This window comes from Festucalex cinctus, chromosome 1, assembly GCF_051991245.1.
Source record: "Festucalex cinctus isolate MCC-2025b chromosome 1, RoL_Fcin_1.0, whole genome shotgun sequence".
NCBI lineage: Eukaryota > Metazoa > Chordata > Actinopteri > Syngnathiformes > Syngnathidae > Festucalex > Festucalex cinctus.
In genome coordinates, this window is record NC_135411.1 from 46,739,097 (window position 1) to 46,762,261 (window position 23,165).

The 23,165-nt window shown below is 39.2% G+C and overlaps 1 protein-coding gene across 7 annotated transcripts in view; it reads right to left on the minus strand.

Moving 5' to 3' along the window:
* Positions 1 to 372: 372 nt before the first annotated feature.
* The window catches only part of pkn2a (protein kinase N2a), a 53,633-nt gene continuing 30,840 nt past the window's right edge, over positions 373 to 23,165 (minus strand). For 4 of the 7 annotated variants that reach the window (XM_077538121.1, XM_077538154.1, XM_077538137.1 and 1 more), the window contains 20 exons: positions 18,694 to 18,848; positions 16,159 to 16,288; positions 15,924 to 16,069; positions 15,541 to 15,754; positions 13,402 to 13,587; positions 11,765 to 11,874; positions 11,551 to 11,694; positions 11,366 to 11,441; positions 11,130 to 11,286; positions 10,932 to 11,058; positions 10,655 to 10,812; positions 9,458 to 9,533; positions 9,100 to 9,191; positions 8,850 to 9,026; positions 5,879 to 5,941; positions 5,695 to 5,771; positions 5,424 to 5,566; positions 5,246 to 5,353; positions 2,786 to 2,866; positions 373 to 2,592 (listed from right to left, as the gene is read on the minus strand). In XM_077538121.1, the coding sequence (XP_077394247.1) occupies positions 2,389 to 2,592; positions 2,786 to 2,866; positions 5,246 to 5,353; positions 5,424 to 5,566; positions 5,695 to 5,771; positions 5,879 to 5,941; positions 8,850 to 9,026; positions 9,100 to 9,191; positions 9,458 to 9,533; positions 10,655 to 10,812; positions 10,932 to 11,058; positions 11,130 to 11,286; positions 11,366 to 11,441; positions 11,551 to 11,694; positions 11,765 to 11,874; positions 13,402 to 13,587; positions 15,541 to 15,754; positions 15,924 to 16,069; positions 16,159 to 16,288; positions 18,694 to 18,848 (2,624 nt within the window). In that variant the 3' untranslated portion in view covers positions 373 to 2,388. Of the gene's footprint in view, positions 2,593 to 2,785; positions 2,867 to 5,245; positions 5,354 to 5,423; positions 5,567 to 5,694; positions 5,772 to 5,878; positions 5,942 to 8,849; positions 9,027 to 9,099; positions 9,192 to 9,457; positions 9,534 to 10,654; positions 10,813 to 10,931; positions 11,059 to 11,129; positions 11,287 to 11,365; positions 11,442 to 11,550; positions 11,695 to 11,764; positions 11,875 to 13,401; positions 13,588 to 15,540; positions 15,755 to 15,923; positions 16,070 to 16,158; positions 16,289 to 17,999; positions 18,664 to 18,693; positions 18,849 to 23,165 lie in introns of those variants that run through there. The other 3 variants (XM_077538129.1, XM_077538145.1, XM_077538174.1) reach the window with 2 other exon arrangements.

A 23,165-nucleotide genomic window follows, 5' to 3' on the forward strand; every position in this document is an offset into this window, starting at 1 on the left:
AAAATCTGAATTTAGAGAAGAGCAGCATTTTATTTTTTTATTTATTTATTATATGCCATGAGATTTCTCATTTGTAAAACCTTACATCACAATTTGGCAAATTTACTATTTTTTTTTTATACTTTTGGTCAGTCCACAAATGGGTGTCATTTTTACAAATTATTGAGCAATCTAAAGTGTTTAAAATGGCTGGATCTCAATGATAATTCAGTGGTTCATGGTTCAAAAAACATGTCGTTGGGCTCTTCTGAAAAGTGACAGTTCTGGAGGTACAAGATTTTGGTCAACCCCAGTGTTTTGCTCACTAAACGTTGGGAGACTGATGAATGAAAAACACATTTACACAAGTGATCAGATGGCATATACACATAATTCCACTATTACATGTTTAATTTGTGCATTCATGATAGGTGAGACAATGACTGAAAAAAATCACTTTTTTTTTTCTTTTTTCTTTTTTTTAACACCTGGGTGAAGAGCATCAGTCATGACTTGAATACATATTGCTGTACCATCCATTGAGTTTGTGTATGTTCTGGTAACATGCACAAGGAGTAATTAAAAAAACAAAACTGTACAATGTATTTCCATTGGGAAATTACGATAATTATCTAAATCTATAATGATAAACGTAGTGCTTTCAGCTTCATTGTGTACATTATGTATACCGTATAATATATAATACACTACCCACCCCTGTAGTTTACATGAACCATGCAAATCAACAGAAATGACTCCCCGGACCGCGAGGGAAGCATTTAAACAGGTTTCCAATTGATTGGTCTTTTTGGATGTGTGTAAAATATATACTGTAAAAAACTAACTTTCATTCATAAAGAGCTGTCTGTCACACCACTGCTAATTTGGTGGCGTAGCTGTGAGTCACAATAACCAAGGTAACAAGAAAAAACGTCAGACTAAACATCAATAAAAGAAAGACAAACCTAGTTTGGATTGCATGTGGCCTAAACCAGGGGTTCGCAAACGTTTTGGGGCCAGGTGTTTTTTTTGTTTTTTTTTAACAAGGACCCGCTCAGCCTAAGTGTAAATGCTATAGGAATAACAAAAAAAAAAAGTGTTTTTTTTGTTTTTTGCAGTAATATTACAATTATAAATTTAGAGTTTTAAGAGAAAGGTATCATGTCATGATAATCAAAATTGCATTTTTCCCCCTCAAGAAAAAAAAAAAAAAAAAAAGTCATAATCTTCACAAAAAGAAAGATACTTGTTAGCCTAATAGCATAACAACAAAGGTAATTTTTAATGTACTGTCACAATCTAAATAAATCCTAACGCACTTGGAATAACATATATTTTTTTTTGTTTGTGTAAATCCACAAAGATTGACTCACCCTACCGGACTCGTTTGATGAATATTTATTTGTCTTTGTTTCTCTGAAAACGTTCATAAATGACTTGGGCAAGTATGCTATTGGGCTAACAATATTTTGCCAGGAAAAGTGGCAATTTTGTGATAATTACAGTCATATTTTTCTGAGATAAATTCGTAATATCCTATTAAAGTCAAAGTTTAACATGGGAATAAAGCCCAACTCTAACAAGTGAATTTCAAAAGTACAAATTCATTTTCATATGCCTTTTTTTTTAAATTCTCAATTTTCTAAAATAGTTATTTATGCAGTTATATAAGATTTATGCAACGTCGCAATTATATTAGAGCTTTTATTTGCCCCAATGCTAATGTAATAGCTCAGAAGGAATTAATCCACTATGATTGTATGCACTTTTTTTTTTTTTTTTTTAAATACGTCAATTGCTCGCCAATTATTTTACAAACCCCCAGTTTGAAAACCATTGGCCTGAAGCCTTTTGAATGATCTCATTTTAAATATTTGAATTCCAAATTTGAAGTTAAAAAACAAAATGTATGTGTCATAACACTGGATGGACAGCTGTTGAATTAATATGAATAAGACAAAAAATACAAGTTAAACTGGACAAAAAAAAAAAAAAAAAAAATAGTAGTCGAGATGTGTTGTTGGGCTTCAGTGATGCATTAAACACTTTTTTTTTTTTTTAATTGACTGAATGCCAGTTTTGAGAGAGATCATAATCTTGAGCACGATGCAATAAAAACATCCCACTGAAGCAACTGTACATATTCAAAACATAATAATGACGACGAATAAGTGTCAGTGAATGATCGGGATTGTCGTCTCCAGTCTAGGAGTTCATATGAAAAACATTCTCAGTGGTCAGACAGCATGCTCCATCCTCCTTTAGTTTCTTCAACAAGTTTTTTTTTCTCGTTTAAAAAACAAAAAAACAATTCTTCATGATTTTAGTTTTAAAAAGTGGGAGTCCTCAGGGAAGTGTCTCCGATCTTTTTTGCACAAAAAAGTTGGTAGCATGATGGTGTGCGTGGCGCTAACACCAGTCGGCGATGTAATCAAAGTCGGAGAACATGTTCTGCTCCTCCGAGTTGAGCACCCGCGGCTCCCTGGGCGGGGTCAGGATGGGCGCCTCCGAGGTGAATTCGTCGTCGAAGTTGCTGACGTCGTTGGCGCCCTGGATGGTTGGCACAAACGGGGGCTTGACTTTCTTGGACAGGAGGCCGTTCCAGTCCATGTTCTGGACGCACAGATGGAGAACCAACGGGGCAAGACAGTCAGAGTCAACAGTTCAACAACAAAGCCCACTAAAAAAAATCCCTTTTCTAAGTAAGTGGGGAGTGAGTGAATGATTCCAGACGGACACATTTTGAGTGGACTTGATTTAAAAAAAGAAAAAGACCTTATTGGTGCATTTGAACTGAATTTCTCACCCTGAAGAATAAGTGTTTCTTGACTTCTTCCGCATCTCTTTCTCCTGCTCCAAGACGACGCTCCGGGCTTCTTCTTAAAAGCTGAAGCAAATGTGTAAAATGTAGGGGTTTCAGACAATTAAAATTTTTTTAATCGCAATTAATGGCATGACTTCAATATATCGGTTCTGAATGTAAGTTTTTATACTGTTAACATAAAAGTGGAAAATGAATAAAAATATAATAATTCATAAAATTGAGTTTAAAAAAAGTACTGTACTATAAAAAAACAAGTGTGATATTGATTTGTGTTGGTCATTTTTCTGCCACTAGATGGCATAATTGCATTTGTAAAACAGTGACAGCTCAGTGCATTTCTCTTTTCGTATTAAGAGCTGTCTAATTTTTAACATGAAGTAACTTGTGAACTTCTGCACATTTTTTAAATTGTAAAATATAACTTCCCCCCAGTCCTCCATAGGGATGTAACGATAACGGCAATATCGTGATATCGCGATATTAAAACTGCCACAATATCGTCGTCGTCATGGTCACGATTTTTAAATGCAACACATCTGTTAAAAAGCAAGGTTGATTTCCATTTGTGCAGTTCTAGCACCCTCTAGTGGCTAGTTTATTAGTGCAATTTAATTTTCATTGGGGATATTTTGGCCCTTCTATGTTTAAAATCTAATTTAATTAATTAATTAATTTAAAAATGTTTTTTTTTGTTTTTTTTTAACAAGGACCCGCTCAGCCTAAGTGTAAATGCTATAGGAATAACAAAAAAAAACAAAAAAAACAAAAAAAAAGTGGTTTTTTTTGTTTTTTGCAGTAATATTACAATTATAAATTTAGAGTTTTAAGAGAAAGGTATCATGTCATGATAATCAAAATTGCATTTTTCCCCCTCAAGAAAAAAAAAAAAAAAAAAAAGTCATAATCTTCACAAAAAGAAAGATACTTGTTAGCCTAATAGCATAACAACAAAGGTAATTTTTAATGTACTGTCACAATCTAAATAAATCCTAACGCACTTGCAATAACATATATATTTTTTTGTTTGTTTGTGTAAATCCACAAAGATTGACTCACCCTACCGGACTCGTTTGATGAATATTTATTTGTCTTTGTTTCTCTGAAAACGTTCATAAATGACTTGGGCAAGTATGCTATTGGGCTAACAATATTTTGCCAGGAAAGAAAGTGGCAATTTTGTGATAATTACAGTCATATTTTTCTGAGATAAATTTGTAATATCCTATTAAAGTCAAAGTTTAACATGGGAATAAAGCCATATTCTAACAAGTGAATTTCAAAAGTACAAATTCATTTTCATATCATGCCTTTTTTTTTTTAAATTCTCAATTTTCTAAAATGATTATTTATGCAGTTATATAAGATTTATGCAACGTCGCAATTATATTAGAGCTTTTATTTGCCCCAATGCTAATGTAATAGCTCAGAAGGAATTAATCCACTATGATTGTATGCACTTTTTTTTTTTTTTTTTTTTTTTAAATATCTTCTAAAATCTAATTTAATTAATTAATTAATTTAAAATCTAACACTAATTGTCAGATAAAGGGGAATGTAATATGCCTGTGAAGCAAGTCAATATGTGGAGTAACTCAATGTGCATTAGCAACATAGCATAATAATAATAATAATAATAATAATAATAACAGAACATTGATGTTATGTATACAATATTGTGCCTTTTTTTTTTGTGTGAGCTCATTTTTTTTTACAATATTGTGGCCTTTTTTAAACATTGTCAACCTCCCCACAATATCATGATAATTATCGCATCGTGAGCTTCATATCGTGACGTTTGGATATCGTTACGTCCCTAGTCCTCCCCAAATATATGCATTATTATTTCATTTATTACTGCTAAATGTTGACGTGGACGTGTCTGCTGCGTTGTGACTGGAATTCCCCCAGTACAGTGTTCCCTCGTTTTCCGCTGGGGTTAGGTTCCAAAAAATACCCGCAATAAATGAAATCCGCGAAGTAGTTAGCTTTATGTTTTACAACTCTTATAAATGTTTTAAGGCTCTAAAATCCCCGACCGCACAATTTATACACTTTTCTCATTGAGGCATTTACATGTTCTCACATTTCTCTCTTGTTCAAACATTGACAATGTTCAAACCTTCATAATTTTTATAAAATGGGTATATTACTGTAAAAAAATATGCAAAATTGCACTTAAAAAAAAATCCGCGATACAGCGAGACCGCGAAAAGTGAACCGCGTTATAGCGAGGGAAGACTGTACAGGCCTTCCAAGCAAGGGGCGGTCATTAATTGTGGTTAAAAAATAAAAAAAATAAAAAATATTGGCGTTAAAGGAACCTTAAATTAACACATTCATTTTGACACACCTCGTATAATGATATGTTTACGTCACACTGAATTTTGAACGGGGTGTGCAGATCCAACCCCCATGTGTCCACGGGTTTGTCTCCCAACATACCCTCCTCATGATGGAGATGGCTTCGGTGGAGAGGAATCTCGGGTAGCGGACTTCATCGTTGACGATGCTGTCAAACACCTCCTCCTCGTCGTCGCCGGGGAACGGCGACTGAAAGCGAAAACAGCCTTTAAGACGCCGCCCAAGTCATGTGAGAGGGGTGAGCGACCTCACAACTCACCTCGCCCACCAGCATCTCGAAAATGAGCACGCCCAGCCCCCACCAGTCCACGGCGCGGGTGTACGACGTTTCAGTCAAGACTTCGGGGGCCAAAAACTCTGGCGTTCCGCAGAACGTGCTGGTTCTGTCCCTGAAGCCCATTCCTGAGGACAAAAAAAACGGAATTGACTTTTGACATTGACTCATTTTCCTATTTAGTCGGGGCTTTGGCGCCATCCTGTGGCATATTAGGACATTACTGAAAGAGCCCGTTGTATTCAGTTAATTTCACCTTCTTTGCAAAGGCCAAAGTCAGCAATCTTCACATAACCTTCCGTATCCAAGAGCAGGTTGTCCAGCTTCAAGTCTCTGCCAAACAAAAAAACATTTATGTTTATATTTATTTATTTATTTATTTTAACACCTAAAACGTGATAGCGCAACTACATTTACGGTATATCCGTCAAAGGGCTCACCTGTACACAATCTTGTGGTCATGTAAATACTGCAATCCCAACACCACGCAGGCAGCATAAAATCTGAAAACCCCCCCCAAAAATCAGTCAGTTAAATCCTATCCAATGGGGACTAATTATGAAACTCAGAAGTACCTGTCAAACGATCAAGCATGAAGTAATCCTCTATGCCCAAATATGGTTATATTGAACATTACCATTCATTTGTTGTCTGGAGGCGGGGGAGGGAACATCTCGAGGGTTTCCAATAACTAGGCCTGACCGATATGCGTTGTTTGAGGCAGATGCCAATAGCGATTTTTGGCATAAAAAAAATACTCATTACCGATTAATCTGCTGATTATTTAAAAATATATATTTAGTGCATAGAATTATCTTCGCCCCACCCAATTCCTTTTCAATGGGTGTCACTTACACACAAACTTTCGTTATGGCGAGTGTCTGCTTTGAATGGCAAGGCCAATAATATGACCTTATCAACACATTTTCATGAAGTATACAAGGTTATTATAATAAAACCATTGTTACTTGTTTCAAACTACTGTAAATCATGAACCTTTTCTTTTATGTATTTTTATCTTGTGTTGTTATGTTCACAAATCTTGGGCCTTATTGTGCTAACCTGTGACCTCAGTGATCGTACAAGGTCAGGCAAAATAATCTGACACATTTGTAGGTTTAATAAAAGACAAATAAAGTAAAGAAACAAAAAAGTGCTTTTATTTTCGAAAAGTACATATTCTGTTTGATTAGGTTTTGAAAATTGAATCAGTCAAATGGGATCCGTTATTGATTTTCGTTTCAATGCAGATCCAGTAGCTCTGAAGCTGGTAAACCATAACAAGATGGTGTTACGGGATGCTACGGGATCATGTCGACCAAGTTTGAAGAGCAAACGGAACTCTCATTGTGTTGCAATTACAGATTTTATTTTGAGCGCGATCAAAGCGCGATCAAAGCGTGTTCACCAGTCCAATTCATGGTATCAACTGAAAAAGAAACAAAAAATTATGGCACTATACAGAAACAAAACAAAAAGGCATTATATGAAAAACAAATGGCATTATACGTACTTACTTTTCAAAAATAAAACCACTTTTTTGTTTCTTTACTTTATTTGTCTTTTATTAAACCTACAAATGTGTCATATCATTTTGCCCGACCCTGTATTTCGTGCCATGTTGTGTGGAAATGTGTTGAGACAAAAAAACAAAAAAAACAAAAAATCCTTGTATGTCTGCATCCTTGAATTTTGAGAAAAGAAAGTCTTTGAATGCTTGAAATATCAACTTTAAATATAACTTGGAAGGACAATGACAAACTAAAACAGTAAGAAAGTGAAATAAGAATAGAATAAACAAATAATAGCAACTAAAAAAGAAAAAAGAAAAAAACAAATACTGACTGTTCCTGTGCGTTTTGGCCTCTTGAGGGCAGTGTGGTGCTGTGCATCCTTGCTGTACACACTTAAAGTGAGTATAGAACAGGGGTGTCCAAACTTTTTCATTTGAGGGCCACATACAGAAAATCAGAAGGATGCAAGGGCCACGTCATGTTATGAAATGAAATTGTGTTTAGTCCTAAAAATTGTACAAATAATTTATTTGTGCTCTTGCATATTTAGAAAAATGCTGCAGTATATAAACCATTTTATTTGTAATATGGCAGTAGGGTTATTATAGCTTTAGAATTTTTCATTTTAGTTATTTTTTATTTGTTTTCAGGGTGGTTCTGTTAGTTTTAGTTAGTTAGTTTCAGTATTAGTATTAGGTTTTGTTTTGTTTTTTTAAATGTGTATTACTTGTTTAAAAAACAGCATGGGAGCGACGTCATCTTTTGGTGCTTTTCTATTAGCTGCTGCTAGATGACGTCACTTCTGTGTGACATACTTTCAGATGTCATTATTCCGGTTTATATCAAAATAAAACTAAAAGTCACATTTAAAATCATCCCCAAAGGCTTATGCATTAAATTAATTACCAAAGACTAATACAAAGGACATTTTTGCTATAATTATAGTTTTAGTTAGTATGGAAAAGATAAAATGTAATTTTTAGTTAGTTATCATTTTTTTAAAAAGCATTTTCATTTTTATTTTATTTCGTGAACAAAATTGTTTTTTGAATTTTAGTTAGTTTTTTCCATTAGTTTTAGCTAACTAAAATAACCTTTAATGGCACCTGTGTATTTCGACACCCTCCCTTCTTACTTTGACCATCTCCAAACATTTTTTGTTTTTGTTAATTTATTTTAACCAAGTCAAATGCCAATTTTAGCATATGCCGCGGGCCACTGAAAAATGGACGGGCCGCAAATGGCCCCCGGGCCGTAGTTTGGACACCACTGGTATAGAAGAAAGTTACTTGGACTGGACTCCGATTGAATTTTGTTAAAATAACTACTTTTTCACCCATTGGGAAGAATTTGTGCCTTTGCGTAGTGTTACTTCACCTGTGGGTATGTTTTCCCACAGCATTTGGGTGTGGATATTCATTATTTGAAGGAAAAAACACTCCCGAAGTTGATGCTAACTTTCTGTTAGCATTTGAATGGGATCCTCCCTTTGCTTTTATTTTAGCACGAGGCTAGTGACGTTTCAAAAACGAAGCATGTTTTGTATTTAAATATACAGTGGACGCGATTCTTATTGGCGTGTCTTTGGTTTTACAGTTAACTCCAACTGGGGTGTCATTAAACAGCTTAAAGGACACATTGGGACAACAGAATAACATATGCTACACACTTGCTAGTTGCTAATGCTACGCAAACAAAATGGTGCATTCAGGGTACTTTCACACCGTCAGAAACTTTGGTTTTCTCCGATGATAACTTTGAAGGGAAAATAATCATCCATTTGGCCCAATTGGCTGATTGTTTTGGCCAATGTCGGAAGGCATTAATCGGTCGGGCCCTACCAATAACACTAGAAATAACACTAAGAGGGTTGTGTCTCTCCTTCTTCCACACTTACATGGCCCGTGGCTCAGAAAAGACGTCGGCGTGGATATGCATCATCAGATCGCCACCCGCCGCGTACTCCATGACAAAACACACATGCTCCTGCGTCTGGAAGCACGCAAACAAGTTGACCAGGAAAGGGTGGCGCACGCTGTTGACCGTCTCAAAGATGCGCTTCTCGCACATCAGACTGGAAGGAGAAGACGACGATGAGGTCAGCCGTTTATGCTGACATTTGCCAAAGTCGAGCTTTTGTCTGTTACCTGTCGACTTCATCACGAGCCACAATGTCGCCTTTCTTCAGAGCTTTGATGGCGAACATTTCGCCTGTGCTTTTATACTCGGCTAACAACACCTGCAAAATATAAGAAAGGCCTCAGACAAGCTGTAGAAGACTCATTTCACTCGGTTGCCATTATGTTACCGCTTCAAATACTTCTGAGGACGACACATTCCAAGAGAAGAAGAAGAAATGTTGGTTACTTATTTTAGTGCTGCTTAAAAATTTGCCCTCTATGAGTCACAAGATGCAACCAAAGAACTGGTGATGCTTAGTTGATGGGGACTAAATGTAATTCAGTCCAGACAAACATTCTTTAAAGGAAATGACATAAAACTGACCTTTCCAAAGTGGCCGCGTCCAAGGACTGCAACACATTTGAAGTCTTTGAGACTAAAGTGAAACTGCTCTTCTTCCCTGAAAAACACATTTGCGCGTGCATTAGGCATGAGCCGATATTAGATTTTGATGGGATGACAACCGAGAGCAAAAATATTGCAGTGTCATGGTATCACAGGATTAAAATGACATCTCTAAAATGTCCTTTTTTCCCCCCACTCAACACTATTTTTCATTTTTAAACAAAATACAGAAACTATTGTATATAATAAATATAAATAATAACTAGACAAATATATGTAGCATGCTAAGTTTAAATAAACAAACATTGACATGCTTTCTTGTGTTTGAATTCTTCTTAGCAAGTTGCAGTGTCCCATCACTGGTGAGCTATTTTTAGAACAGACGCCAGTTACTCATGTTGTCCTTGGGGACACGCTTGCACCTACACATGTACACTTATTAATTAATTTATTTATTTTAATGACAATAAGCATCCTGTTCGTGTATGACTCCACATGCACTCGCTGTCACTTAACTCTAAATGGGCTCGTTTATGCAACTCTGTAAGAAGAGCTAGTTATTGAAACATTGACTTTTGAAAACTATGGTAAATCCTCAAACCGGTTATTGGCCCTGTCTAGTGTGCATTATGACATGTGTCATGTTCAGGGTCGGGGAATCCAGGCGCAGAAAGTAAAAACCCTGCCACAGATTGGCTTTAGTGCTTCTACTCAACTGGCAGGTAAACAAGCTTACACACGCAAAAAAACAAAACAAAACAAAACAAACAAAAAAAACAAAAACAAAAAAAAACAAAAAAACCAACCCTAACAGTGAAAGCCAGGGTGTGCTGTTGATACACCAGTGTGACAAATGGGTCACAGAGCAAAACCAATAATGACAGTTGCAAGTTTGGATACATACTGTATATTTTCCATATTGTTTGTCCTCATTAGGATGATCTATAGCTGGAACAGTTGCCAGCCAATCACAGGGCACGTAATGACAACCATTCACAACTATGGATGTCACAACTGAGACTTTTGAAAATTGAGAAACGGTTACCAGAAGGCCTCCCAGCTGCTATATTGAACACAATAGTTTGACTGCCACACCCTTCTAAATTCAACTCCATTCAGAGTCAACTTGAATGTCATGCTGGATTGTTTTCCCAAGACGACAAGTTCTAGGTCTACCTTATCTCTGCATCTTTGGGGAAGGCGGTGAGCTCCAGGTCCGGATGCTGAAGCTCCGTCTCCGCCACCAGGTCCACGTCGGGCTTCACCGCCACGCTGTTCCGCTTGTTCAGGAAGTCGAATGAGGCCAGTGCGTCCTGCAGGGAGGGACCCAAAGGCTGAACACGAGATGAAATCAGTACTACATAAGGCTACAAAAGGTCACAATAGACAAACTAGGAACATATTTGTTCCATTTCTCAAAACAATAATGAACCACGGTGTCTTCTTTCAATACCTGCACTTCCTCCTTGTCAGGCAACATGTGCTGCTCCGGTGGTTCTCGTAGGCTGTCGGGCACTGGGTAAAACTTGGGTCCTGGTGTTTGCTCTCTGTCAAAGTCCAGCTTGGTCACCAGTGGGTCGCTGTGGAAAGGATGCAGTTGACAAACGAAGCTCATGTCGGGTTGATGTGAAACGTGGTGAACTTGGCTTGCCTGCTGTGCGCGGGCGAACCCGGGATGCTGCCGGACCCGGTCTCAGCTGCCTGCGGACTGAAGGAGTTGGTGCTCACAGTGGGAATGGCTCTTCTAACCAGACGGCCCCACGTGGCGATGTTGATGTTCATCTGAGGGGCTCGCAGGAAAGTCTTTCCTGGCGTTGTAGAAAGAGGAACACGATTCAATGAGTGAAATCCGACATGTTTTTGGATGGTGAAACTTGGCCTGCTCACCTTGCTGCTTGGAGAAAATCTTCTTTTGTCTTTGCAACTTTGGTCGTCTCTCGATGACGGGATTAAAAAAGGTGACCTAAACAAGACACATGATCAAGGGTTTAGCACGTGTATAAATTTGCACCTTGGACCACGCAAGGCTTACAAATAGAGTTGAGAACGATTCTGAACATGCTCGCACCGACCTCGGCAAACAGCATGCCCTGTGGCTCCAGGTACAAACACATGCCATGACGCTGGTTGTCCAGGAAGTCCTCAAGACGCAGGAACTTGACGGCGCAAAGTGAGCGCCAGTCACGCCAGTATACAGAGATCTCCAGCTCGCGGGACTACAAGGGGATGGCAACAGGTGAAATCGCGTTCCAACAGCTTCCGTGTATGTGTGTGTATGTTTGTTACCCGGTCCAGCTCCAACGTAAACTTGTGGTCCCAGGCCTGGTTGCTGACCGGCCTCCAGCTGGTTTGGCCAACAACCGTGTTGTCCAACTTCAAAACTGCACTAATCTCATCTGAGGAAACACACACACAACTCACAAACACTGGCTTTGCTTGATGTCCTCAATTACAGTGGTACCTTGACTTATGAGCTATTCAATCTCAGCATCTCCCCCATACCAGAATGGTTTGATCCAACTTGTCATATGCCATCTAGGAATCACCTGTCAATCACTTGAAAACTTTATTTACAATTTTGTTTATTTCTTTTTGAGAACACAGCTTTACTATGATCTCAAAAGATGGCACCTTATGTTGATAGTTTGTAGACAAATCTTTATTTATAATACAAACATTTATTTATTAATTAGCAGTATTGCCACAGTTACCTTGAAAAAGTAACAGTTACTTTATTGATTACTTGCTTTTAAAAGTTTATCCCTGTCCCCGCCTCCTTTCAGCCACTCACAACAATTCATTTCCTCATTCATTCAGTCCGCTGCGTAAATACGCCTGTAGTCTATAGCGTAAAGTCCACTTTTGTCATGAACATGGCATGTCTTTTTGACAATGAACCTATTGATGAAGGTGCCGCTTTATTGCGCAAGGAGTTAAATATTTGTTGCGAGAATGTTATCAGACCGCGTATATCTGGCATTTCCGCACAGTTTCCTTTTTGAGCGGTACCGTTTCACATCACAGTCCATCATCTACATGCACAACTTAATCCGTCCTTACATTTGCAACATGATTGACCAGACGTAGTCATATGCGCTCAAATCGGAGCAGTATTGCGCTCCATTTTTTTTCCTCATACCCATTTGAATAATGTTTATATATTTCATCTTAAAACAAGTGCGCTTCTCCCTCGCAGGATTGCACCTAAATGAAATGAATTAATGAGCTATCATTCAACAGGTTTCCCCTGTAATACTGTGATTGCAAAGGACTATATATTTAAATTTATACATTCACCGGAGCAGCAATGTTTACCCACGCCAACTTCCTCTATGGGGAGCCGCTACGATGTTGCACTTTTTTTTTTTTTTTTTTTTAATAAAGACATGTTCAAATTTGACATATGACCGCGTTAAGATTTTCGGTTGAAAGGGGCAAAAAAATAAATAAAAAAGCAATGCGGAAGCAGAGGGCGGCACCGCGCTCGGCTTCCCCGTTGCCATAGAATCGCAAATCGGGCCTCTATTGAGGTGGTCTTTTTAAGTCCAGGTGAGACTACTCAGCGTTGATATCACTCACTGGAATTAGCTGGACTGGAACCGAAAACGCAGTTTCCTATCGGAGGGTATGTCAACTCGTTCAGGGTTAATCTCACAGTTTTTTTAACCTGCTTTGAGAAATACACCCCAGATGTAATCTCTAATGTCAACAACATTGACATCCAAAATAACAAATCTATCATGTTACAGTAAATAAATCGCTCTTTTCTTTTCTTTTTTTTTTTTTTTTTGTCAAGTGGTGGCATATGTGGATCACAAAACAGCCAAACAAACCAACAGCTCGTAACTTAGTAGGGGCACCCATAAGTCAGCAAACCACTGTAATTCCTGTCATCAGTACGTATTATTGTCTTTCAGACTTACTCGAGAGCTCCTCGCTTTTGGTCATGTTCCGCGAACTCACGCTGCGGTTTCGGTTGGCTCTGCTTATGAAGGATGAGCGTGTTTCACTGGGGCTCCAGCCAGGCAGTGGGACAGAGGCGGCTTTGGAGCGGCCAGGGACATTTTCCAGCAGGTCTTGACAGCCCATAAGCCTGACATCTAAGGTGCCTGGTAGTGGAAGGAGATAAATGTGAAAAGAAAAAAAATGAAATGAAATAGCACGTAACCTTTGTCATAGTTGTTCAGTAATACAGTTACAAGCAGTTCTCTTGGTCAAATACAATTAAAAATACAGTGGAACTTCGGTCTCAGAACTCGTACAAATCCGACTCCAACCAAAAATTTGAGTTAAAAAAATGCCTCAAAGTGTGGCCCCATTCTTGGAGCTCGAACACCCAAGCAAAGCCGAACATGTCTTGAACCGGTAGCCGAGTGAAGCCGAGCAATGCCGAGTGCTCGAATCGTGGTTGTCGAGACGAAGAGCTGCTCATTTCCAGTCAGGAGGTGCTCCGTCCATTCGCGAGTTCATTTTGATTTCTTCAATTTTCTTCAACATGGGTCCAAGGAAAGACAATAGTGCCAGTGGCAGCAAAGAAAAACGTACAGTGGTACGAACTACAGTGGATTGAGGTAGGAGATTATGGCGCCGTTGTAACTACTGTGACTACTTCTGTAAAAACCGGCACAAGGACGCCCCTTAGCTATTCAACATGCCTGACAGCGCACAAGGACCCCTTATATAACAATATACCCAATGTAAAATACAGCAACTCAGCACTAAACTAAAGCATGCATTAGCATAGTATTTTTCATCCACTGATGCCATCAAACCACAACAAAAAACGTAAGGGATTTTTATTGCTTAAATACTGTACTGGGTGTATATGTTTACATAAATATAAATTAAAATATGAATTTTCTGCTTTTGGAGCTTGGGAAAAGATTAATTGCATTTATATTATTTCCTATGGGAAAAATGTTTGGGAGGTTGAAAAATTTGTACTTTCAACACCACAGGAACGAATTAACTTCAGACTCTGAGGTACTACTGTACCATGAGGTGCACCGAGGTAGTTGTGTCAATTAACACTACTTGGGACGGGTATGAATTAACTCATTCAAACCCAAATCCGTATTTAGACGTTTTTTCAAGTTTTTTTTTTATGCTAGAGCATACAGAAGGCTTTGATGCAGCTTCTGACATGAAGAAGTCGCTTAAAGCAATGGTAGTTATTAGGGGTGTGCCAAAAAAAATCGAAAAAAAAAAAAGACACTAATGTCTCTATTTTTCATTTTGTCTTGCAAAGCAGACTGGAGTAGCTCATGACAATGTTGTGCATATCTGTAAATTGAAGCAGAAATCATTTGTCAATCAAATAATTTTGAATCGAAAATCGTTTGAATCAAGAATCAAAAATCTATTCTGAATCGAATCGTAGACCCAAAAATCGTAATCGAATCGAATCGTGAGACAGTCAAAGATTCCCAGCCCTAGTAGTTATTACAAATGGCCAGCAGGTGGCAGCAGAGTATAAGAGATCAGCCAGGGCCATGTTGCAACAACCTCTTTTTCCCAGTGTTTTCAACAGTTTTGTGAATAAATTAAACTTAGCTATATTCTAATGCTATTTGCTGAAAAACGGAAACCAATCCAAATATACTTTTTTTTTCTTGACGAAAAAAGAGACTCTATTCTTTCTTTTCATAGGTTCCATGTTTTTATAGCAATAGAACACAATCTTCTGTGGACCTTGCAAAAGCAGTCAAAATCCAGTAAAACAACCCGGAGGGAAGCAGGTTGTTTCAATGAAAATGGCTGAGAGTGAATGAGTTGATTTTTTAAAATTATTAAACTATTATTGTTAATAAATATAATTCATTAAAAAGTACAGCTCATGGATTAAGTATAGCTCAGTTCTATTTAACTTATAATCACAAAACATTTGCATTTTTTCTTTTGCTGTTCTTCTATCTATTTGCTTTCAAACATTTATTTATGTGTTGCCTGGACAGACAACAGATAAGTACATTTCCGAACCACTGGAGCAGATCATATTCGGCAGATGCCTCAAACATCCAAAAAGCAAAACATGCTTGAATCCGAATCATGTCCTCTAGTACCTGTAAGCGCGGCGGGCTTGGTCACCGTGCTGTACTGGTTCTGCGTGGCGATGATGCTGGACCGTGGGCTGAGGACTGGCGTGGATAGGAGTGACAGCTCTTCCACGATGCTGCTGTTGCGTGGGTGGTTCTTAGGCAGCTCGCTGAGGCGCTGCTCCAAGGAGTAGCGAAGGAGGTCCAGCTTTTGGCTGGATTCATTAAAGCGCGCCTGGGCCTGAAATGAAGGAGAGGGAGGATGCAGTCTGTTGATAAATCAGGTAAGAGTAGACAGAAATGTCCCATGTATAGGAGGGGGGGGGGGGATCAGGAACATTGTTTAGCTTTGCCGTACATAATCGACTTTGAATTATTGATGAGCTGGACGTTATTACGGCATGTTGTACCTCTAAATGTGCTCTCTTCTCTGTGACTTTTCCTGTGCCCAGGAGTTTCATAACATTCTTGGCTCCCTCGGCCACCGCAGACTCTATCCTGGCATGGTGACACAGCTCCTCCACCCGAAGGTCCAAAGGGCTGATGATGGCCTTGTCTGGTGGACAACGGAGAACTGTTACGTTTTTTTGTTGTTGTTTTTTTTACTGTTAGAACTTGAATCATTTCGTACAAAGCATGTCTTACCAATCACATCATTGTTCTCAAAGTTCAACTCATTGGCCTGGCTTGCCTTGAGGATCTGCATCCTGATGAACTCGATCTTCATCTTACTGTCCTGAAGCAACTGCTGCGCCGTTGCCAGCAGCTTGCGATCCTACGGGCAAAATCAGACCATTAGTCTCTGCTCCAAGGACCTGTTCACTACAACAGCAAAACATCACTCCAGCCTCATTTATCTAATGCTACAAAAAAAGAAAAAGAAAACCTTGGTTTGGTTTGTCACGAGCATGTAACAATCTGTTACAAAAGAACGAGGGAATGTCTGATCACTGGTAAATCTTTCTTTGCCAAAACAACAGGCGTGTCACTGTGTGCGTAATAACTGGCCTCTCTTAAAAACACACACAGACACACTTTAGAATTCCTCTGAACTTAACTCCAGGTCACTGATGGCGGCGCACAAAGGGAAAGGACTCTCTCCAACAGGAATTTCCTCTCTGACATCACACCAAGACTATTTCCAACTGTGTGTTGCTGTCTGTCTGCCAGGCTGATGACAAAACATTGTGTGACCTTGCAAAGTCACAGACAGCAGAGTACGGGTGGATAAAAATTAGTGTTGTTCCGATACCGATGCTGGTATCGGGAGAAGCACCGATACGATATAAAAATATTGGTACCGGCATCGGCGAGTACTAACAAGTAACATGCCGATACCATTATTTCCAACACTAATATAGGACTTTGGATGCAGCATCTTGTGTCTTGCTTATGCATGACATTCACCAATGTCTGACGTGTTCACTGCATGCAGAGTCCAGGATGGCCCTTGAATACTCTGGACCAATGGCAAGGCAGCTTTTTCATGTTAAGGAAAACAACAACAAACTAGGTATCCCACTGAATTGAAAGATTTGTTTCTAAGATGACCAGCGTTTGCATAATTATCTACTTATTCAACCAATTCAAAGCATTAAGTTTAATTAATCTTCCTTAGTATGCATTAATCTTCAAAATCTTTTTTAGTATTTCGTTCTTTCCGCAACATTCCTAAATCACTGTAGATGGTTTACATACTGACCCGCTGCTTCCACATTTTTCAATTGATTCAAACCATTAATGCTATTCTCATTACCACCACTTTTGCATTTCAACATTAATTAATGCTACAGCATTTCAGCTTAGTCTTTCAGAATTCACACAAATTCATACAGAAATCTGTAGTTTACAATGAATTTCTTATTTCTGTCTCAGTAGCAAATAGGGCCTTGGCTTAGTAGGTACCAGGTGGCTTGACCTGCGTCTGGTGAATTAAACCCACACACACGAGCTAAATTATAGCTTATCATGTTCCTCTGAGCATGACAGAAGCAACAATGCCCGTAAATGCTTTGTGAACAACCAGCTGTGAACATGACACACCATGTATCAGCACATGTTTCCTCCTCCCACAGAGAAGCACTCAAAGCAAAACCGCTGTCATTCCACCATCTGTGAAATGCAAGTGTGCTTGTTTTTAATTCCGGGAAACAATCAGCTTTCAAGACACACACAGTTTCTTATTATTGAAGAGTCCATGCTGATTATGTGGTTACATTAACATAAAGCTGGCAGCCACGAAACTAAAATGAACTCAGCTACAATATAAAGTTTGCATTTACTCAGTGACAACCTTTGTTTTTATATATTCAAGTTGTTTATATCATTTACACACTATGCGACAAATAATTGATCACATTTTTGAAAAGTATTAATTAGCTTAAAGAAAAATAATGGGGATTTTATTGTTAAAAAGGCTAAATTTAGACCAAAAAAAACAACTAAACAAAACATTTTTTCACCCTTAAAGTAATGTATCTACACACTGTAGGCTTTCTTGTGCCCTGCGATTGGCTGGCAACCAGTTCAGGGTCTACCGCGCCTTCTGCCCGAAGCCGGCTGGGATAGGCTCCAGCACCCCCGCGACCCTTGTGAAAAGGAAGCAGTTAAGAAAATGGATGGATGTAGGCTATCTATTTCTATCAATCTATAAATGCTGGCATATATTAAGAAGAATGATGGGTGTGAAATCACTTTTTTTTATTTTTTTTTTTTCTTTTTTAAAACCTCATTACAATCAATGGTCCATGTCTGTTTACAATACCTAATCATCTACTAGGCTCCCATTCTACATTCTAGTTTTTCACTTTCTTTTAAAGTAGGCAAATATAAAGTAATTGATCTGTTTTTATTGCAGACAAATTTTGTCACGGTAAAATAGTTTGCAGCTATATGTTGAGTCAATTTACGTCATCTGAAACTACGCAATGCAATTGAGAAAATTTGTATCAACAAATATGGTCATGCTGTATCTCCCCCCGCCTTCCCGACCTTCTGCTTCAAGCACAGGTCCGAGTCAACTTCAGACGACTAGTCACAACGGCCACCTAACTGGCCATGCGACCACAAAGCAGAGCAAGGCAAGGAATGGCTGTATATCTCCCTCATAATGCACTGTTGCTGTGGTAACACCCTGTCTTATGTCCAGTTTATGTAGCTTTATGTATTGGTGAAGCCTACCTTTGATGGCCCATTGGAGTACATTTGAATCATGTTCTCTGCACCCTGTTTGACCTTGAGCTCAATGTCGTTCTGTCTTTTCAGGGCGGCCAGGCGGCTGCTGCTTGTGCACATTCGGCTCTCACTGTTTGGGGTATCTGGGGTCAGGGGGCATTCTGAGGAGAAAGATACAACAGGAAGAGTTAGAGGCTTATGGCATTTTGCAGACAAACGCTGCTATAGAATATGACTGCTGCTGGAGTTTGTCACAAATAGATTTGAAACTGAACTCTCCTTAGTTGCATGTACTATTTTTGGCATGTGGAGGTTAGCTGAACAATCCGGCAGCTTTGCACGATTACTTATAAGTTTGCTTACAGAAAACCTGGCAGATAGCAACTTCAGGACGCTCAGTGGAGTGTAATTTGTTATTACAGCACTTCATTTGTTCTAAGTACAAAGACAACACTGTTGCAATAACATTAAGATTTGTAACAGAAGAGAGACAAGAACTTGTCATAAATAGTAATTTCTGAGGATGAAATGTTTTTTAATAAGCTTGTTTCAATCACAACAGAAACTTTGAACAGATCAAACCCTGAATGTAATACATCAGATTAAAACATTTCGCAAAATCGGTGAACTGAAAAATATCCAAAGAATGCATTTTCACTGTTGTACTTGAAAGGGGCATAAACTTTCCCTGATAGAGCAGAACACTTCCTTTACACACTTATATAAATGTGCACACGTATGCACACGTCGAGTTGGCAAGAAAACCGGCCTGACTTCTCCAGACATGAATTGCAACTTCATATGTCTATTGTATCCTAGTAGCATTCTTCCCTCCTAAAAAGGGGCTCCCACTTAAAAACTGCTGTTGAACTGGTTTTCTTAACCAGTAAGAATATCTTGCTTATACTAAAACAATACATTAGTGTGATGGTAATCTTAAATGCCAAAATCAAATACGCAAGTGCTGTCCAAACCATGCAGTTCACATTTGGGTTTCTCTCGCTCCCTGAGAGTGGGAGTGGAGGTTGAATCAAGCTGAGAATTCCCTCCTCCTTTTTAATGCAGTTCAGCCCCCAGTGGGAGGGAGGACAAGACACGGAGCTACCGAATAGCTCCAGGGATGATGTCACTGCTGGACAGCTGACAAAGGGCAACCCTCCCATCGGTTTCCGATGGGAACGCAAAGAGAAAGTGGGAAGAAATGCTCCCACAACAATGACATCATAGCAAGAAATCTTACTACAGATGTTTTTTTCAAACAAAACTACCTCAACACCTTTTATATGGTGACCTTTTATATGATGAGTAGACAGTCACAGTGGTTAAACTAAGTAAACCATTTAAAACCTCCTTTTTTGGCACATCTATGAGTTACTGTCGCCGTTATAAAGCATACTACTTAACACAAATTGATGGGCTAACCAAATATTTTACTTTAGGAAGAAAAAATACAGTATATATGGGTGTGTGAAAAACACAATCTGGGCGGAATTTGGCGACTGCGCTAGGCTAGGCGCCGGGCTCCCTTCAAAGGGCATCCAGACTCTAGAGTCACCGGTGCAGGCACCGCAGCTGGATTCGCAGGGAGGAAACGAAGCGCACCCGCAGCTGGATCCGCCGGGATGGCACGAAGCACGTGCAAGTCGCCAGTTCCTAATGGAGCTTGGCTGAATGAAGTGCAGCAGTGCAGCAACGCATACTGTATCTCCTTTCCGCCACACGAAACGCTCACATTGCACACAGTGCAAGTCACACCGCCTCTGCTTTCCACATTTAAGATAACTTATTATCTTTACTTCCAAATACCTCAGTGCCAATTCCTTGTTCAGCCCCACCGCTTGATGACATTAATGGTGTCACTGTAGTAAAGTGACGCCATGCTTCATGCATGTTTGTGTAACACGTAAGTGAACACGCGTCACTTTCACAAATAAAGTAAATCTTTGAACTAGGGCTGGTAAAAAAAGTCGACCAAGTCGACTAGGTCGACTTTAAAAATAGGTTGACTGGAAAAATTTAAGTCGACACTCCGCCCGGAACCATGTTTGCGCCGTCGCCGTCCATGTTTCACACTGACTTTTTATGCCACCGCGCAGCGTATGATGCAAACTTTCGTGAGATGGATGCGGACACGCCGGAGTGAGTAAAGTAAAAAATGGCTCCTGTTTGGTTGGTCTGATTGGTTGTTTGAATTTGGAGGTGTGTTGAACAGCCACCATTAGCCTAACTGCGAGCATACAGGTCTTTTACTGCAAGCGTACATGTACACTCGTACAGTATTTACAATATTTATTAGTTAAGATTATGTCCTCATTGGTTGCACCATTTTAAAATGGAGAAAAAGTGAATGGATAAGAGGACAGAGGTACAGGCTCTTCTAAACATTTGGGAGAGGAAGACAGCACGACTGTGAATCGGAGTCACTCAAGCCAGTGAACCACCATGCACGTTATTGCTGCCAAGCTTGGTGAGGTGAACAACAAACACTCACACGACCTGCAAAGATACACCAAGACTTTTAAACGCTCATGGATCAGTACAGCGGCATGACTGCCGAGTGAATGGGATGGCGAAATCGACGCCACGGATCATGGATACCGGAGCAATAACTCCGAAGGAACAATGGGTATTTATATGTTTATATGCAGATTATCCACTGATGTTCAACATTTGTGGCCTCAATACTAAAAATAAATAACAAAAACAACAATAATAATAATAATAATAATAATAATAATAATAATAATAATAATAATAATAATAAAAGTCGATTAGTCGTTAAAAATATGAGAAGTAAAGTCAATTTGAAAATAAAAAGTCGTTAGTGACAGCCCTACTTTGAACTAGTTACTGCCTCCGCAAAACTTAATTTGGAATTTAATGGCTGTGGAGTTTTTATCATGTCCTTGATATTTAAGAAGAATTGATGTTCCATAATTAATCAATATCAGATTGAAGTGAAGTGAATCAGGAAAAAATCAAAATGGAATCAAACTGAACTCTTGTGAATTGAAATCGAATCTATTTAGGAAATTAGAATAGATACCCAGCCCTAGATTTTTATATTGGGACATATAAAAAAATTGTAAGCATAAAATGTCTTTAAAAAAAATATTGAACATGCAGTGTCTGTGTGTAAAATCCGTAATGAACCGAGTATAAGTGTCTTGACGTACAAGTTTTAATAAAAAGGTAGAGCTATTGCTGGGCTACAAGACAACAGATTAATTGCTTTTTCTTTCATTTCAATGTGAAAGGATTTCAGATACGAGTGTTTTGAGTTCCAAGCGTTTCCCTGGAAGGAATTAAACTCTTAAGTCAAGTCACATCTGTCGTGGAAAAGGAGTTGATGTGTAGTGGGAAAGCTGATAAGTGACTCTGCATCAGGCCTGAGAGACTTGGTTTGCGATAAGCAGACATCCCACACCAGCCCCAGTGTTGTCAGGCAACAAAATCCGCTCATTTTGACTGCGTGCAGCACGGTTTCAGACTAATTTGGAAAAGGCGCTGTTCAAGAGTTGACTGCGTGTCAAGAGGTTGTCCCATGACTCCGGAGCCGAGACTCACTAAATTCCCAGCTCTCCCGTCATTTCACCATGGTCAGCAACATTCCGGTGGTGACATGTCACACTGAAAGAAAGACCTTGTTCACCAGACAGAATCAAGCTAAATTTGTTCCCACTCCAGATAACCATTTACCGAGACAACGCTGCTTCCCTTCCCCAAAACACACGGCCCTCCTGGTTTACTTCCCAACGTCAACTGAACCGGGGAATGTCAACACCATCAGGCAGACAAACACCATTCCCTCGCTTGCTTCCATGTGATCGCTCGCCTTACGGGTCTACCGGTGTAAAGCGACCGTGCTGAACAAACGCCGCAGTTGGGGTTGACTTTTTCACTGTTGTTGACACAAGCATGGGAGCCAGCTTTCAACAGCTTTGGAAGGGAACAATCGTCATCTCATTGTAACTGTCAGTGGAATGTGGAATGCAACAATGTCAGTCTCTCGAGAGTGAGTCACCTCCAAAGACTGACTGGGACTGTGTACGTGGATGTGCTGATGTTGATACTGGTGTGTTCTGACACAACGATGTCAAAATTATTTACTATGTGATACTTGGCGTTCAAGTACCCGGTAATAACGGACACATTGTTGCTAATAAAATAACAAACTTAATATTAAAAAAGATTTGAAGAAAGCCAGGTAGCATCTGTCAAACTCATTTACAGCTTCCTACCACCCAGACACTCATTGGTAAAGCTAACAACTAGCCGCTAGCCACTTACGTCGAAGACTTCTGCCGTATCATACAATGACGGCGTAATTAATTATCGGTTTCTTAGCGTCCTAAATTAGCAATTGAAAATGAGTTCGGGATAGCGTTGTGTTGATGTTGGTCGCAACTACAATGTCAAAACTACGATAAAGAAATCTTAAACATCTAAAAGGGAAGTCAAACTAGCTATCACGCCAC